This window comes from Cetorhinus maximus, chromosome 1 (assembly GCF_964194155.1).
Source record: "Cetorhinus maximus chromosome 1, sCetMax3.hap1.1, whole genome shotgun sequence".
In the NCBI taxonomy this organism is placed as follows: domain Eukaryota; kingdom Metazoa; phylum Chordata; class Chondrichthyes; order Lamniformes; family Cetorhinidae; genus Cetorhinus; species Cetorhinus maximus.
In genome coordinates, this window is record NC_135879.1 from 97,335,801 (window position 1) to 97,349,634 (window position 13,834).

The 13,834-nt window shown below is 42.3% G+C and overlaps 1 protein-coding gene across 2 annotated transcripts in view; it reads right to left on the minus strand.

The window, feature by feature from the left end:
- Positions 1-13,834, minus strand: part of klhl8 (kelch-like family member 8) — a 54,115-nt gene that overhangs the window by 20,936 nt on the left and 19,345 nt on the right. For both annotated transcript variants that reach the window (XM_078544067.1, XM_078544076.1), the window contains exons 3-4: positions 11,396-11,944; positions 2,675-2,861 (exon numbers count right to left, since the gene is read on the minus strand). In XM_078544067.1, coding sequence (XP_078400193.1) covers positions 2,675-2,861; positions 11,396-11,944 — 736 coding nt within the window. The remainder of the gene's footprint in view (positions 1-2,674; positions 2,862-11,395; positions 11,945-13,834) is intronic.

Here is a 13,834-nt window from a genome sequence, read left to right on the forward strand (position 1 = left end):
GGCCCAAACACTCCTTTCAAGTGAAGCAGCGCTTCAATTGCACTTCCCTCAATTTGGTCACTGCATTTGCTGCTCCCAATACGGCTCCTCTACATTGGAGGCCCCAAACGCAGACTGGGTGACCACTTTGCAGAACACCTTCGGTCTGTCCGCAAGCATGACCCAGACCTCCCTGTTGCTTGCCATTTCAACACACCACCCTGCTCTCATGCCCACATGTCTGTCCTTGGCCCGCTGCAATGTTCCAGTGAAGCAAATTGGAGGAACAGCACCTCATCTTCCGATTAAAGTGCTTTACAGCTCATCCGGACCTAACATCGAGTTCAATAACTTCAGACCATGAACTTTTTTCTATATTCATTTTAAATTATTTATTTATATATTTTATTCCCCCCCCCCCACCCTGCTATTTTCATTATATATTTTTAAAATTTATTTTCATTTTTATTCATTGTTTTATTCCCAACTTTTAGCCTTTTCGGTCTTTTTTCCTCACCACCGTCCCCTCCCCCCACCCCACCCCGACTAGGGCCATCTGTCACTTTCCAGAGTTCTTACCCTGGTCCGGCCATTATCACATTCTGAATTCCACTCTTAATGTCACCATTAGCACCTCTTTTAGCCTGTACTACCACTATTAACAACCCTTTGACCTTTTGTTTATGACATCTTTTGCAATCTCTCTTTTGCCTCCACCTATCGCTAGCCTTCTATCCAGCTTCACCTGTTCCACCTCCCTTAAACAGTATATATTTCACCACATTTCCACTTCCCTTTAGCTCTGAAGAGGTCATACGGACTCAAAACGTTAACTCTATCTTTCTCTCCACAGATGCTGTTAAACCTGCTGAGTTTTTCCAGCGTTTTTTGAGACTGACTTTAGTCTGGCCTAAACTCTGTTTTGTACAGGCTATGTACGGCTTAACTTCAAATTAAAATTAATACATTAACTGGTAGAAACAAATTGCCATCCTTTTCAGGCACAGCATAAATTTACATGGTCTTGTTAAATAAGAATATGTGATTTCGATATGTTTACGGCAATGTCCACTGAAACTGAATTCTTTAAAAGTACTCACACATCTTCAAGGCAAACTACATTAAGAATTGCAGTGCTGTACCTACAGTCAATATAAATAATTTAACATAACCTATTTTAAGAAAACAATGCCTCCAGAAAAACTGCAGTTTTCCCCAATTTATCAGAAATTTTGACAGTACTGTAATACTAAAATGGCTGATTAAAAGCTCTCAAATTTCACATGGTGGGAAACGAACTTCAAGAAAAACAAAAAAAAAGCCTGTAGATTTCTTTGTTTATATGAAGGATAATGATGATCTGGTGAGATACAATCTTGTTCATACAGAAAAATGCATTTTTGCCACAACAGCTATTATAACAGTTTCCCTTTTAGAACTATATTTAGTTCTACGATTGATTTTTTTTTTCTTCTGCCTACACAGACACAGGCAGTCTGACCTTTTTTTTACCCCTTTCACCCCTCTTTTCAAGCTGCCATTTTGTAGCCTGGATAAAAACTGCCTACAGTTTATTCCACCATTGTGTCATCACAATGGAGCTCAACTCCACCCAATGTCTACAGATGTGAATTCCCACTGGGATCTGCTGTATAATAATCAAAGAGAGACCACAGTTCTATCTTCCCCACCCTAGCCTGATAATGCTGGTACCTACACTCATCTCCACCCTTCCCTTCCTGCTTACAAATTCTTTTGATTAGATTAGGTTAGCTAACTCAGCACAAACCAGAGCTAGAACACAGGATCTTCCTGATCTGTATGGCTCAAATGAAACTACTGTTTTACCCACTGAGCTATCAGATTGCCAAGCGGCTTGAGGAAAAAAAATAGTCCAAAATAGAATGAGAGTCACAAAAGATAATACGGAAAGAGAAAAACCTGGACTTGAATTCCAGAAAAAATTGATACAAGTTTTGCTCATTATATACGCTCTTCTCATACACTAAATGCTCCCAACCTACATAAACAAAAGCACCACAACAAACCTTTAAACTTAACCATAAATTTGGCTCCAACACTGCTCCCCCATAAGCCACATAATAATTTTCACTGCCCCCAGGCACAGGACAGCTTCTAGCTACTTGATACCACTCTAATGTATAGCACTTCATTTTTTCTTTTGTGGAAATTTGCAGTTGGAGGCTTCCTACCTTTGTCAAACCTATGCTCTGCTATTGTTCATGAAATGGTCTTGCTATGCATTCATCAATTGATACAGTGCACAAAGATTCCACATTTACAACCTCAATTGCTGTGTGCTGATGTCATACTTGAAGACCAATATGGAACGTATATCAGTGACACAAAACAGACCCTAGCCTAGAGGTCCCTGCAGACCATTTACCACTCATCAAACACGCTGCCTCATTTGCTCAAAGGCCTGAATTTTAAACTTATCGTTGTCAGACCCAGGCAAGAGTGGAGGGGGAAATATAGGCTGTGTACAGGAGATGAGTGTTACTGATACTCAATGAAATGTTTGAAGTAGGATTCATAGCAGCAACTCTATTAGGCAAAAAGTGAGATTAGCCATTACTGCTCCTGTCAATATAATATTAAGAAACAGTTGGAAAGTTTTTCCATATCCTCATTAAAATACAGCTATTCTAGTCAGATAAATAAAAATAGTTACCAGCAGTGTGTTTTCTTGATGTTGTCCGTATGGAATATTCAAAGTCTGGTACTGGCTTGTTGCTCAGCTGAAGATGGTAGTTTCTAGCTTCATCCAACAGGTCCCTGCATTTCAGATTCTGTCTGATTATGCTCTCTTTAGCCACAACTCCCATGAGAAACTCAACAGGCAATAAAGGCAATCGAACCTGTCAGTAAAGCAGAGATTTATAGAAAATTATCTGCATGTTACTCTATGCTTATACAGTAGTTAAGTATTTCAATCTGTACTTGCGTACCTAACAACCACTGCACATCAAAAGTAATTGAATGTATGAAAAGGTATGTGACGTTGACAATGTGATAAGGTACTAATAGGTTATATTACTTGCAAATTTGTACAAGAGTTTGTACAGCTGTTACAGAACTGCAACTGTTTTTAACTATTTTGTTTCCCCTTGTGCATGAACACTTGACTATTTAAATTAGAAATAGATTTTATAATGAGTTTCAGAAACCAAAAGGAATATTGTTGTGATGTTGCAAAAAGTAGTGGATTTTGCCCTTCTGAACATAGTCAAAAGTGACCCTTTGTTCCTGCTGTATTTGGCATTGCATAGCCAATTTGGCTTAACGTACAAATACTAAAATATCACAATGAAATTCGACGCAGCCTTCATAAGGCTAAAAAAAATCCAACTTCAGCATGGATTGAAAGTATAAGGAAGATAAAAAGCAGAATTTTTAATACTGAAAATTTTAAATAACAGAAAATGCTGGAAACACAAACAGAAATTAACATTAACTCTGATTGCTACGCTTCAACATAACTTACAATTCTCTTCATGAACCATAAAAGTTCTCACATGACAGCTTTCAGAAAGTTCCCCATTAAAGAAAACACTAAAAAGTGTTCAACAGTAGAGTTTTATGGAGTCAGAACAAATGTGCTATCCTCTATTTACCATTTTACTCATTGCCATCAAACTGGTGGTTTTTCCCCTTTCATACCATACACTGCCTTGAAGCATATTACGTTGAGTGCTTTAATTTATGAAGATTTCTAATGGCGTGACATTTCTCAGCCAATATTTGTTCAATTCCAGAGGCAGTATGAACATTTGGTCTTTTGAAAAAAAAAGGTTTATTGTAATTCCTATTAATGTGGTTCTCCAGCTTTTAATTCCTGTTGGGAAGAACGACCCAACAGGTTGAATTCCTGCTGTCGCTGTTATGCTGATTGATCGCGAAGGAAGTAACAAAGAAAGACTTGTATTTAGATAGCGCCCTTTTATGACCTCAACCTGAGTGGACTTGATAGGGTGGATAACGGGAAGATGCTTCCTCCTGTGGAGAAGACTAGAACTAGTAGACAGCCACAATCCTCTCGAATGGCGGAGCAGGTTCGAAGGACTGAATGGCCTACTCCTGCTCCTAAGTCCTATGTCTCTCAGGGTATCTCAAAATGCTTTACAACCAATTAAGTACTTTTAAAGTGTAGTCACTGTTACAATGTAGGTTACATGGGGTATTGGTTAGCTGCCTGTGCACCTTTTGATACTCCAGGACCCTTTATTTAGTGCATTGATGCATCTGCGACAGAGTGCCTTAATGAAAGCTGGATAGACCTGTGCTTTTGTAAAGTTTTGAGAACACCTGCCAGAGCACTATGAATTCCTCCTACTGCCAGGTTCAGGTTGCAGGCGACACTCTTTCAGCCACCTCCATCTAGGCTGCTCTTGACTGATGGATAACCTCTGCCTCAAAAAAAGATCACTCGTCTGTGCAGGGCCTCCAAAGCTACTTATTTGAATGAGGCATTTCTGACTTGCCTGCTTACTTCGCCATTTGACCTTTCTTCAATAATAACAGTTTGTAAAAGGTGCTGGCACCAGATAACCACTCCCTCAACCCAGGTGTGCTCCCCAGAACATCATGGACTGTGCACCAGCAATTTGTGATCTGATCTCTTAGCATGATACAAAGTCAGCTCATTCCACTTCAGGTGTGCACAACATCCCAGCAAGAGCAGTTCTGCTAGCACTGTATCTAGATTGCCTAATCTGTGCCATCTGTAACTTGCACTCCCTTCCAGAAAGGCTTTGCTCTGGAACATAGCCTCACAGAATTTAGTCTCACTGACAGAAAAGAGGATCGAAACAGATGTCAGAAACAGGCTACAACATTTCAACTCTAGGCCTATTAAATGATTCAAGCAGGCATACTTCAAGATCATGTCAAAGAAACGGAATATACATTTTTTAACCTGGAGGCCGGCATGATATAAATTCAGAAAACAGAATCCTCTGCCACATCAAATAAGTTGACAGACAGTTGCATTGTTTACAAAAAACAAAAATTGCTGGAAAATCTCAGCAGGTCTGACAGCATTTGTGGAGAGAAAGACAAAGTTAACATTTCGAGTCCGTATGACTTTTCTTCAGAACTAGAGGAGTGAAAATGTGGTGAAATATATACTGTTTAAGGGGGTTGGGACAGGTGAAGCTGGATAGAAGACCAGTGATAGGAGGAGGCAAAGGAGAGATTGCAAAAGAGGTCATAAACAGAAGGTCGAAGGGGTGCGGATGATGGTGATACTAGCTAAAGGAGGTGCTAATGGTGACATTAAGAGTAGAAAGCAGAATGAGCAAGTGACAGATGGCCTAGTGGGGGTGGGGTAGGGGAACAGTGTGGGAAAAAGATCGAAATAGGCTAAAAGGTGGGGATAAAACAATGAATAGAAATAAAAAAAATTTTAAAAATAAATAGGTGGGAAAATATATATATATATATATAAAAAAATTTTAAAATTATTATTTGAAAAAAGGGGATCAAAAAGGGGTGAGGATGGAGGAGCAGCATCTCATCTTCCGATTAGGCACCTTACAGCCTCCAGACTTAACATTGAGTTCAACAACTTCAGATCATCAGAGTTGATGATCTGAAGTTGTTGAACTCAGTGTTAAGTCTGGAGGCTGCAAAGTGCCTAATCGGAAGATGAGGTGCTGCTCTTCCAGTCTGCTTTGAGCTTCACTGGAACATTGCAATAGGTCAAGGGCGGACATGTGGGCATGAGGGCAGGATGGGGTGTTGAAATGGCAAGTGACAGGAAGGTCTGAGTCATGCTTGCGGACAGACAGGTGTTCCGCAAAGCAGTCACCCAGTCTGCGTTTGGTCTTTCCAATGTAGAGGAAACCGCATTGGGAGCAGCGAATGCAGTAGATCAAATTGAAGGATGTGCATGCGCTCCACTTGAAAGGAATGTTTGGGCCCTTGGGCGGTGGCGGGGAGGGGTGGGAGTAAAAGGGCAAGTGTTGCACCTTCTGTGATTGCATGGGAAGGTGCCATGGGAGGGGGTTGAGGTGATGGAGAAGTGGACTAGGGTGTCCCGGAGGGAACGGTCCCTACGGAATGCTGGGGAGGGGTGGGGGGGATGTGTTTGGTGGTGGCATCATGTAAAGTTGGCGGAAATGGCAGAGGATGATCCTTTGAATGTGGAGGCTGGTAGGGTGAAATGTGAGGACAAGGGGGACCCTATCATGGTTCTGGGAGGAAGAGGAAAGTGTGAGGGCAGAGGCGCAGGAGATGGGTCGGACACAGTTGAGGGCCCTGTCAACCACCGTGGGTGGGAAACCTCGGTTAAGGAAGAAGGAAAACATGTCAGAAGCACTGTTTTGGAAAGTGGCATCATCGGAACCAATGCGACCGAGGCGAAGGAACCGAGAGAACAGGAGTCCTTACGGGAAGCAGGGTGTGAGGAGCTGTTGTCGAGGTAGCTGTGGGAGTCGGTAGGCTTGTAATGAATATTGGTGGACAGTCTATCACCAGAAATTGAAACAAAAACGTCAAGGAAGGGAAGAGGAGTGTCAGTGATGGACCATGTGAAAGCGATGGAGGGGTGGAAATTGGAGGCAAAAACTAATACATTTTTCCAGGTCCAGATGAGAGCGTGAAGCGACACCGAAACAGTATTTTTTCCACCTATTTTTTATTATTATTTTAAAAATTTATTTCCATTAGCCTATTTCGATCTTTTTTCCCCCACACCGTACCCTCCCCCCACCCCACCCCCACTAGGGCCATCTGTCACTTGCTCCTTCTACTTTCTACTCTTAATGTCACCATTAGCGCCTCCTTTAGGCAGTATCACCACCACCAACATCCCTTCGGCCTTTTGTTTATGACATCTTTTGCAATCTCTCCTTTAACTCCACCTTTCAATGGCCTTCTATCCAGCTTCACCTGCCCCACCCCACCTTAAACAGTATAAATTTCACCACATTTTTACTTCTTTAGTCCGTATGACTCTTCATCAGGACTCGAAACATTAACTCTGTCTTTCTTTCCACAGATGCTGTCGGACCTGCTGAGTTTTTCCAGCAATTTTTGTTTTTGTTTCAGATTTCCAGCATCCGCAGTATTTTGCTTTTATCTTAGGTGCATTGTTTAGCTTTCTACTGGCAGCAAATGCTATAACAGTGAAACAGCCTTTTTAATTCAAGTAGGCATGCACATTAGAGGTAGGGCACGAATAGCAACATGAGCAACATTCATTTTCCCTTCCTTAGCAAGTAAGATTTTCAAACTAAGGAATTCTTTCATACAGAGCTAATATAAAGAACTATACATTAATAACTAAATGAATAACAAAAACCCTTTTGCAGAGTAGTCAAGATGTGAATGTCAAGAGTCAAAGCTTAGTGCCTCCAAAGTTGACAGGCAATCTTCTAACAACAAAAAGTGAGAGGGCTGCATGAAACAAATGAAAGTAACTGATTAAACAATTTTGCCCGCAGAGTTTGGCTTTTTTTTTGAAAGATTAGATAATTTTGCATACATGGAAAACAGAACCAACTGGATAGAGGGAAAAAACAGTGCTACCATTTTTTTTTCCATTGTCCAGCTAAACTCTACATGGTATCACCATAGACAATCCTGTGATTTGAAGTAAAACCACATGACAAAACATAAATGAAAACAGGAAATGCTGGAAATATTCAGGTCAGGCAACATCTGTGGAGAGAGAAACAGAGTTAATGTTTCAGGTCAAGACCTTTCGTCAGGAGCTGAAGGAAGGTAGAAATGTAACAAATTTTGAGCAAGTGAAAGGAGGAAAGGGGAGATAGAACAAAAGGGGAGTTCTGTGACAGGATAGAGGGTGGGAGAAAATAACTGATAAAAGATTCCATGGAACAAAGGCAATGGTGGTGGCAACAGCTGTAATAAAGAAACGAAAGATTTGTCCACAGTGGGTGTAAATGGCAGAATAATGAACAGCTGTGCCCAAAAGCCAAAACATGAAAACAAGATTTAGGCCAGAACACGCAAGAAAGAAGAAATAAAATAGAGGGGCAGAGTCTGCAGTCTAAGATTGCTGAACTCCAGAAAGCTACAAAGTGCCTAAAATCGAAAAATGAGGAGCTGTTCCTCAAGCTTGCGTTGAAAAGAACATCTGTGATGCAAGTTTACAGCTCAAAATTCTTGGGCACTTGCTCTGTTCTGAAGAAGAGTCACATTGGACTTGAAACGTTAACTGTTTCTCTCTCCACAGATGCTGCCAAATCTGCTCAGTTTTTCCAGCATTTTGTTTATATTTATAGCGTGGCTTCAGAGTGGCACCATTCCAGTCTGTTGGGGAAGGAGGCAGAAAACATACGTGAACAGAGTTAACATCGAGTCAAATATGACTCTTCTTCAAAGCTGAAGGAGGGTAGGAACGTGAGGGTTTTATGCTGTTGAAAGGGGGGAGGAGGGGATGAGAGGGAAAGAGGAGGATGAAGAATAATAGGGGAAGTCTGGTATAGGGTGGATTAAATGACAAAATGTCATTAAACAGAAGGTTGTAGTAAAGAAGTAAAGCATTTATCCAGAGTGAGTGCAAATGGCAGAATAATGAACAGCTCAGATGAAAGCAAAAACATGAAAAACAAGGTTCAGAACAGCAAAAAAAACCAGAATCCAAATGGGGGACAGAGTTCATGGTTTGAAATTGCTGAACTCCATGTTGAGTCCAGAAGGCTGTAAAGTGACTAATCGAAAGACGAGGTGCTCTTCCTCAAGCTTGCACCCAAATTCAATGAAACACTACAGCAGGTCAAGGACAGAAATGTGAGCATGAGAGCAAGGTGGAGAATTAAAATGGCAAACAACCAGAAGGTTGGGGTCATGCGTGCAAACAGAGGTGGAGGTGTTCTGCAAAGCAGTCACCCAATCTGCGTTTGGTCTCGCCAATGTTGAGGAAACCACATTGTAAGCAGTGAATACAGTACACTAAACTAAGAGAAGTGGTACATGGAAATTACTGCTTCACTTGGAAGGAGAAGAAAGCAGGGTAAAAGAACAGATGTTACACCTTCTGCGACTGCATGGGAAGGTGCTCTAGAAAGGGGGTGAGGTATTGGTGGCAACTGAGGAATGGACCAGGGTGTCGCACAAGGAACAGTCCCTTCAGAATACTTAGGTGGGAGGGGGATGTGCTTAGTGCTAGCGTCATGCTGAAGGGTGGTGGAAATGGCAGAGGATGATCCTTTGAATGTGGAGGCCGATGGGGTGGAAACTGAGGACTAGGGGGCACTATCATAGTTCTGTGAGGGTGAGGGAAGGGATGAGAGCAGAATTTCGGGAAATGGGTCGGACACAGTTGAGGGCCCCAGTGGTGCGGGCTGGGGGGGGGGGGGAGATCTTCAGTTGCGTAAAAATGAAGACATGTCAGAAGCGCTGTTGTGGAAGGTTACATCTTCAGAACAGATGCAATGGAGAAACTGGGAGAATGGAGTCCTTAGAGGAGGCAGGGTGTGAAGAAGTGTAGTTGAGGTAGCTGTGGGAGTCAGTAGGCTTATAACGAATATTAGTAGACAGCCTATCCGCAGAAACAGAGGCAGAGAAGTCGAGGAAGGGGAAGGAAGTGTCGGGGGCGAACCATGGGAAGGTAAGAGAAGGGTGAAAATTGGAAGGCAAAGTTGATGAGTTTTTCCAGTTCTGGGTGAGAGCAAGAAGTGGCACCGATACAGTCATTCATGTACCGGAAAAAGGTTGGGGACCTCCTCCCCCAACCAGAGGAGGACTGGGACAAGGAATTTTCCATATACCCAACAAAAAGACAGGTATTACTGGGATCCATGTCGGTGCCCATAGCAACACCTTTCATTTGGAAAGAGAAAGTGTTCAATGAGAGAACAAGTTCAGCTAGGCAGAGGCAGGTGGTGATGGGGGGGGGGTGCTGCATAAGTGTAGAGGGATTGGATGTCCATAAAGAGGAGGAGGTGGCTAGAGCCTAGAAACTGAAAACTGTTGAAATGCCATAGAGCTTCAGAGATATCACGGGTGTAAATGGAAAGAGGCTGGACAAATTGCAGGGGTGGGGGGGGGGTCTACCAGGACAGTCCTGTTTATAGGTTTTGGGAAGGAGGTAGATGCTGTTTGAGGTTGGTGGGGGAGGGGAGGGGTGTTATGAGATTATATGGAGGGAGCATCTCCAGACGAGATGAGGTCAGTGACAGTCTTGGAAACAAGGACTTGATGTTCAATGGTGGAGTTATAGTCGAGGGGGAGGTAGGAAGAAGTGTCTGGGAGTTGGCAGGCAGCCTCTGCAAGGTAAAGATTGGTAGGCCAGACAACAACAGCACTATCCTTGTCTGCAGTTTTGATAAAGTCAGGGTTTGACCCAAGAGAACAGGGTGCAGCAGGTTCAGAGGGAAACAGGTTAGCTTGAGTGAGGGAAGCAGAGAAATTAAAATGGCTGATGTCACATTGAGAGTTCACAATGAAAAGATCAAGAACAGTAAGAGGCCAGAGGAAGGGGTCCAGGTGGAGGGGAATGACTAGAGGCAGGTGGAAGGGTCCGCTGGTCAGTGGGGGTGGGGGTGGGGGGGGACTCCTGGTCAAAGTGATGGCTGACCAAAGAGAGGCAATTGGTGAGATATGGCAGCTGAGACCATCCTGCCAATCCCACCCTCTTTTCTGACATCAGCATGAGGAGGAACTCAGTCAGTGCCCCAGCCTCCACTGGAATTTTATGATATATAAAATGGGCACAGATCCATCGGAAACACGTCCCGGTAAAATTCCAAGTCCTCTGCCTGGTTTACTCAGCTGCAATGCCCCTTATAACCCAAGCATTTCAGGGGCTTAATAACGTAGGCAGCGGCAAAGATTTACTCTAAACTTGCTAACTTCAAAACAAATATGAAGTCAAATCTGTGAACAAAAATCACAGCCTGTGCCACCATGACTAGTCACCCAGCACTTGCACTGACAATGAACAGATATGGACGATGGGTAAAACAGTGACCAAAACAGTATGGAGGAGACAAGAGCGTCCAGAAGAAAAGGGACCACTAGTGAACCAGACGCCATCAGGCTACTAAAGGTCAATGATAGATTGCAGTTACTCCTGAAATTGTGTTATTCACCAGTTTGTCTGGTCTTTTGTTTAATTTCAATATAACCCATGCCTCCTAAGGCCCTGAAGATCCTTCACATACTGCTCAAATACCCCTGTTCATTAAGCTTCTCATTTTAAATAGAATTGTATGGAGCAATAGTGATCAGAAGTAACCTAAAAAGCTATTTTTCTACAGCATTAATACCATTACATCAATAATGTTTACTGAATGCCACACTGGACCCTGAGCATTGATCAACGGCGCTATAAGTTAATAATTCTAAATAAGTAATTAGATCTTTTGAACCTTGTCAAAGAGACTACATTGCCAATCTCCAACTATAAATTAGTGTCACCTACCTGGGCAACCACTTGGTCCAACCACTTGGTGTGATGCTGTGGATTTGAGTGCAGCCACTTCATAGCAGCATTATATACTTGCTTCTCTTTTTCCACATTCAAATCACTGGATGAAAGGAGTGCGATGAGGTGCTTCGGCGAAACATTTACAAAGTCTTCACATTCTACTACTTCATTAAAATGTTCACAGGCGTACTTATCAGCCATGCCCATCAAGTCAACTCGGTTGTGACTCTCAGCAAACGACCGGACTGCTAAGCAGTTTGATGGGTGAAAATGGGCTTTCATGTATTCACAGCAAGCCTTAGCCACAAGTTCTACCTGCAGAATGCAAGCGGCATATAGTAGAGGTTGCACGTTGTCTACAGTAAGTGTAATCCTGGAGCAATATGCAAACTTGACAAGGTCATCCATTGCATCGCCATCAAAATCTTTAATTTCTATCAGGTCCTGTTTGGCTTCAGCCATGTCAGAAAGAAACATTGCTCTGAAGTATGGAATCACACAGGCTAGCACCAATTTGTGGCATGGGATTAATTTGGACCCAACCTATTAGGAAGAGGGAACAAAGAATATCACTTTAGTAACAATTTAAAATGGAGCTAAACCTATGGTCTTTGGGTGCGTTCGCACACTTGATAAGTATCCAACTCTACTAAGCTGGGAATGATAGCTATGACAGATTACTTTCCTTACAAAACTACAATAAGCAATAAACAGCAAATAATATTTATAAGAGATTAGCATGAGTATTTTGAATGCTTCTGATCATCTAATTTATTTTGCAGTTTTGACTAGACATAATCAGATAAATTGATTGTATGTGAACAAAATTAAGGTTAACGTATTAAGTGTGAAATCTAGCTCCTGAAAAGCTAAACATTAATTAATATTATTCATTGTAAAAAGAAAGTAAAAATTATTATTTAAAGAGAGATCACTAGCAACCCCGAAACAGGTGAAAGTCAAGAAGAGTTTGAGTGGGTGTGATATGTGTGATAGCACCAACATTAGACAAGTGCTGCTACTATTTGAAGAAAGGAGTCAAATAACTTTAAAAAAAAACTTATTAGAATTAAACTCATCTATTACTTGCATTATCAGAATTAGATAACCCCTAGTTTAGAAAGCTGGTAATTTACAGTTAAACTCCAGCAGGCCAGTTAATTTATCAGTACTTTCCTAAACCAGCTAATGACAAAGATAAAACTGTACTAATTACGTACAACTTAAATAATTTTCAAACCTCACTATTATTAAAAAAAATATGAAAACAAAATATTGGAGATGCTGGAAATCTGAAATAAGAACAAAAATGCTGGGAAAACTCAGCAGGTCTGGCAACATCTATGGAGAGAGAAACAGTGTTAACCTTTTGAGTCCATATGACTCTTTGGAGCTAAAGAGAAGCAGAAATGTTATAGATTTTATACTGTTTAAGAGGGGGTGATCAGGCGGGGCAAGATAGGACTTCAGGGATAGGTGGGAGCTAAGGAGAGATTGACAAAGATGTCAGGGACACAAGACAAGGGAGTGCTAATGGTAGTGGTAAAGACTAAAGAGGGTGCTGAAAGTAGCATAAAGGTCAGCTAGCAGAGTGTGTTAATAGCAGAACAAGGATCAGCGCTCTGTGAAAGCACAACATAGAAACCAGTGACAGATGGCCCTGTTTGGGGTGGGGTGGGGGAAGGTTGGGGAAAAAGGATAAAGAATGAACAAAAAATAAAAAGGAACCAAAAAAAGAACAATTGGATTTTTAAAAAAAGGTTCAAGATGGAGGCAAGTGTGTTCATGGTCTGAAGTTGTTGAACTCGATGTTGAGTCCAGAAGGTTGCAAAGTGCCTAATCGGAAGATGAAGTTCCTCCAGTTTATGTTGGGCTTCACTGGAACATTGCAGCAGACCAAGGATGGACATGTAGGCATGAGAGCAGGATGGTGTGTTGAAATGGCAAATGACAGGAAGGTTTGGGTCATGCTTGAGGGCCGAGTGAAGGTGTTCCGCAACACAGTCACCCAGTCTGCGTTTAGTCTCCCCAATGTAGAGGAGACCGCATTGTGAGCAGCAAATACAGTAGACAAAATTGAAGGAGGTGCAAGTGAAGCGCTGCTTCACCTGAAAGGAGTTTGAGGTCTTGGACGGTGAAGAGAGGGGAAGTAAAGGGGCAGGTGTTGCACCTTCTGCGACCGCATGGAAAGGTGTTGTGGGAAAAGGATTAGGAATAAGGGGTGATGGAGGGGTGGACCAGAGCGTCACAGAGGGAACGGTCCCTATGGAAGGCTGACGGGAGGGGGTGAGGGAAGATGTGTTTGGTGGTGGCATCTTGCTGGAGTTGGCAGAAATACCGGAGGATGATCCTTTAAATGCGGAGGCTGGTGGGGTATAAAGTGAGGACAAAGGGGACCCGATCATGATTCTGGGAGGGAGGAGAAGGGATGAA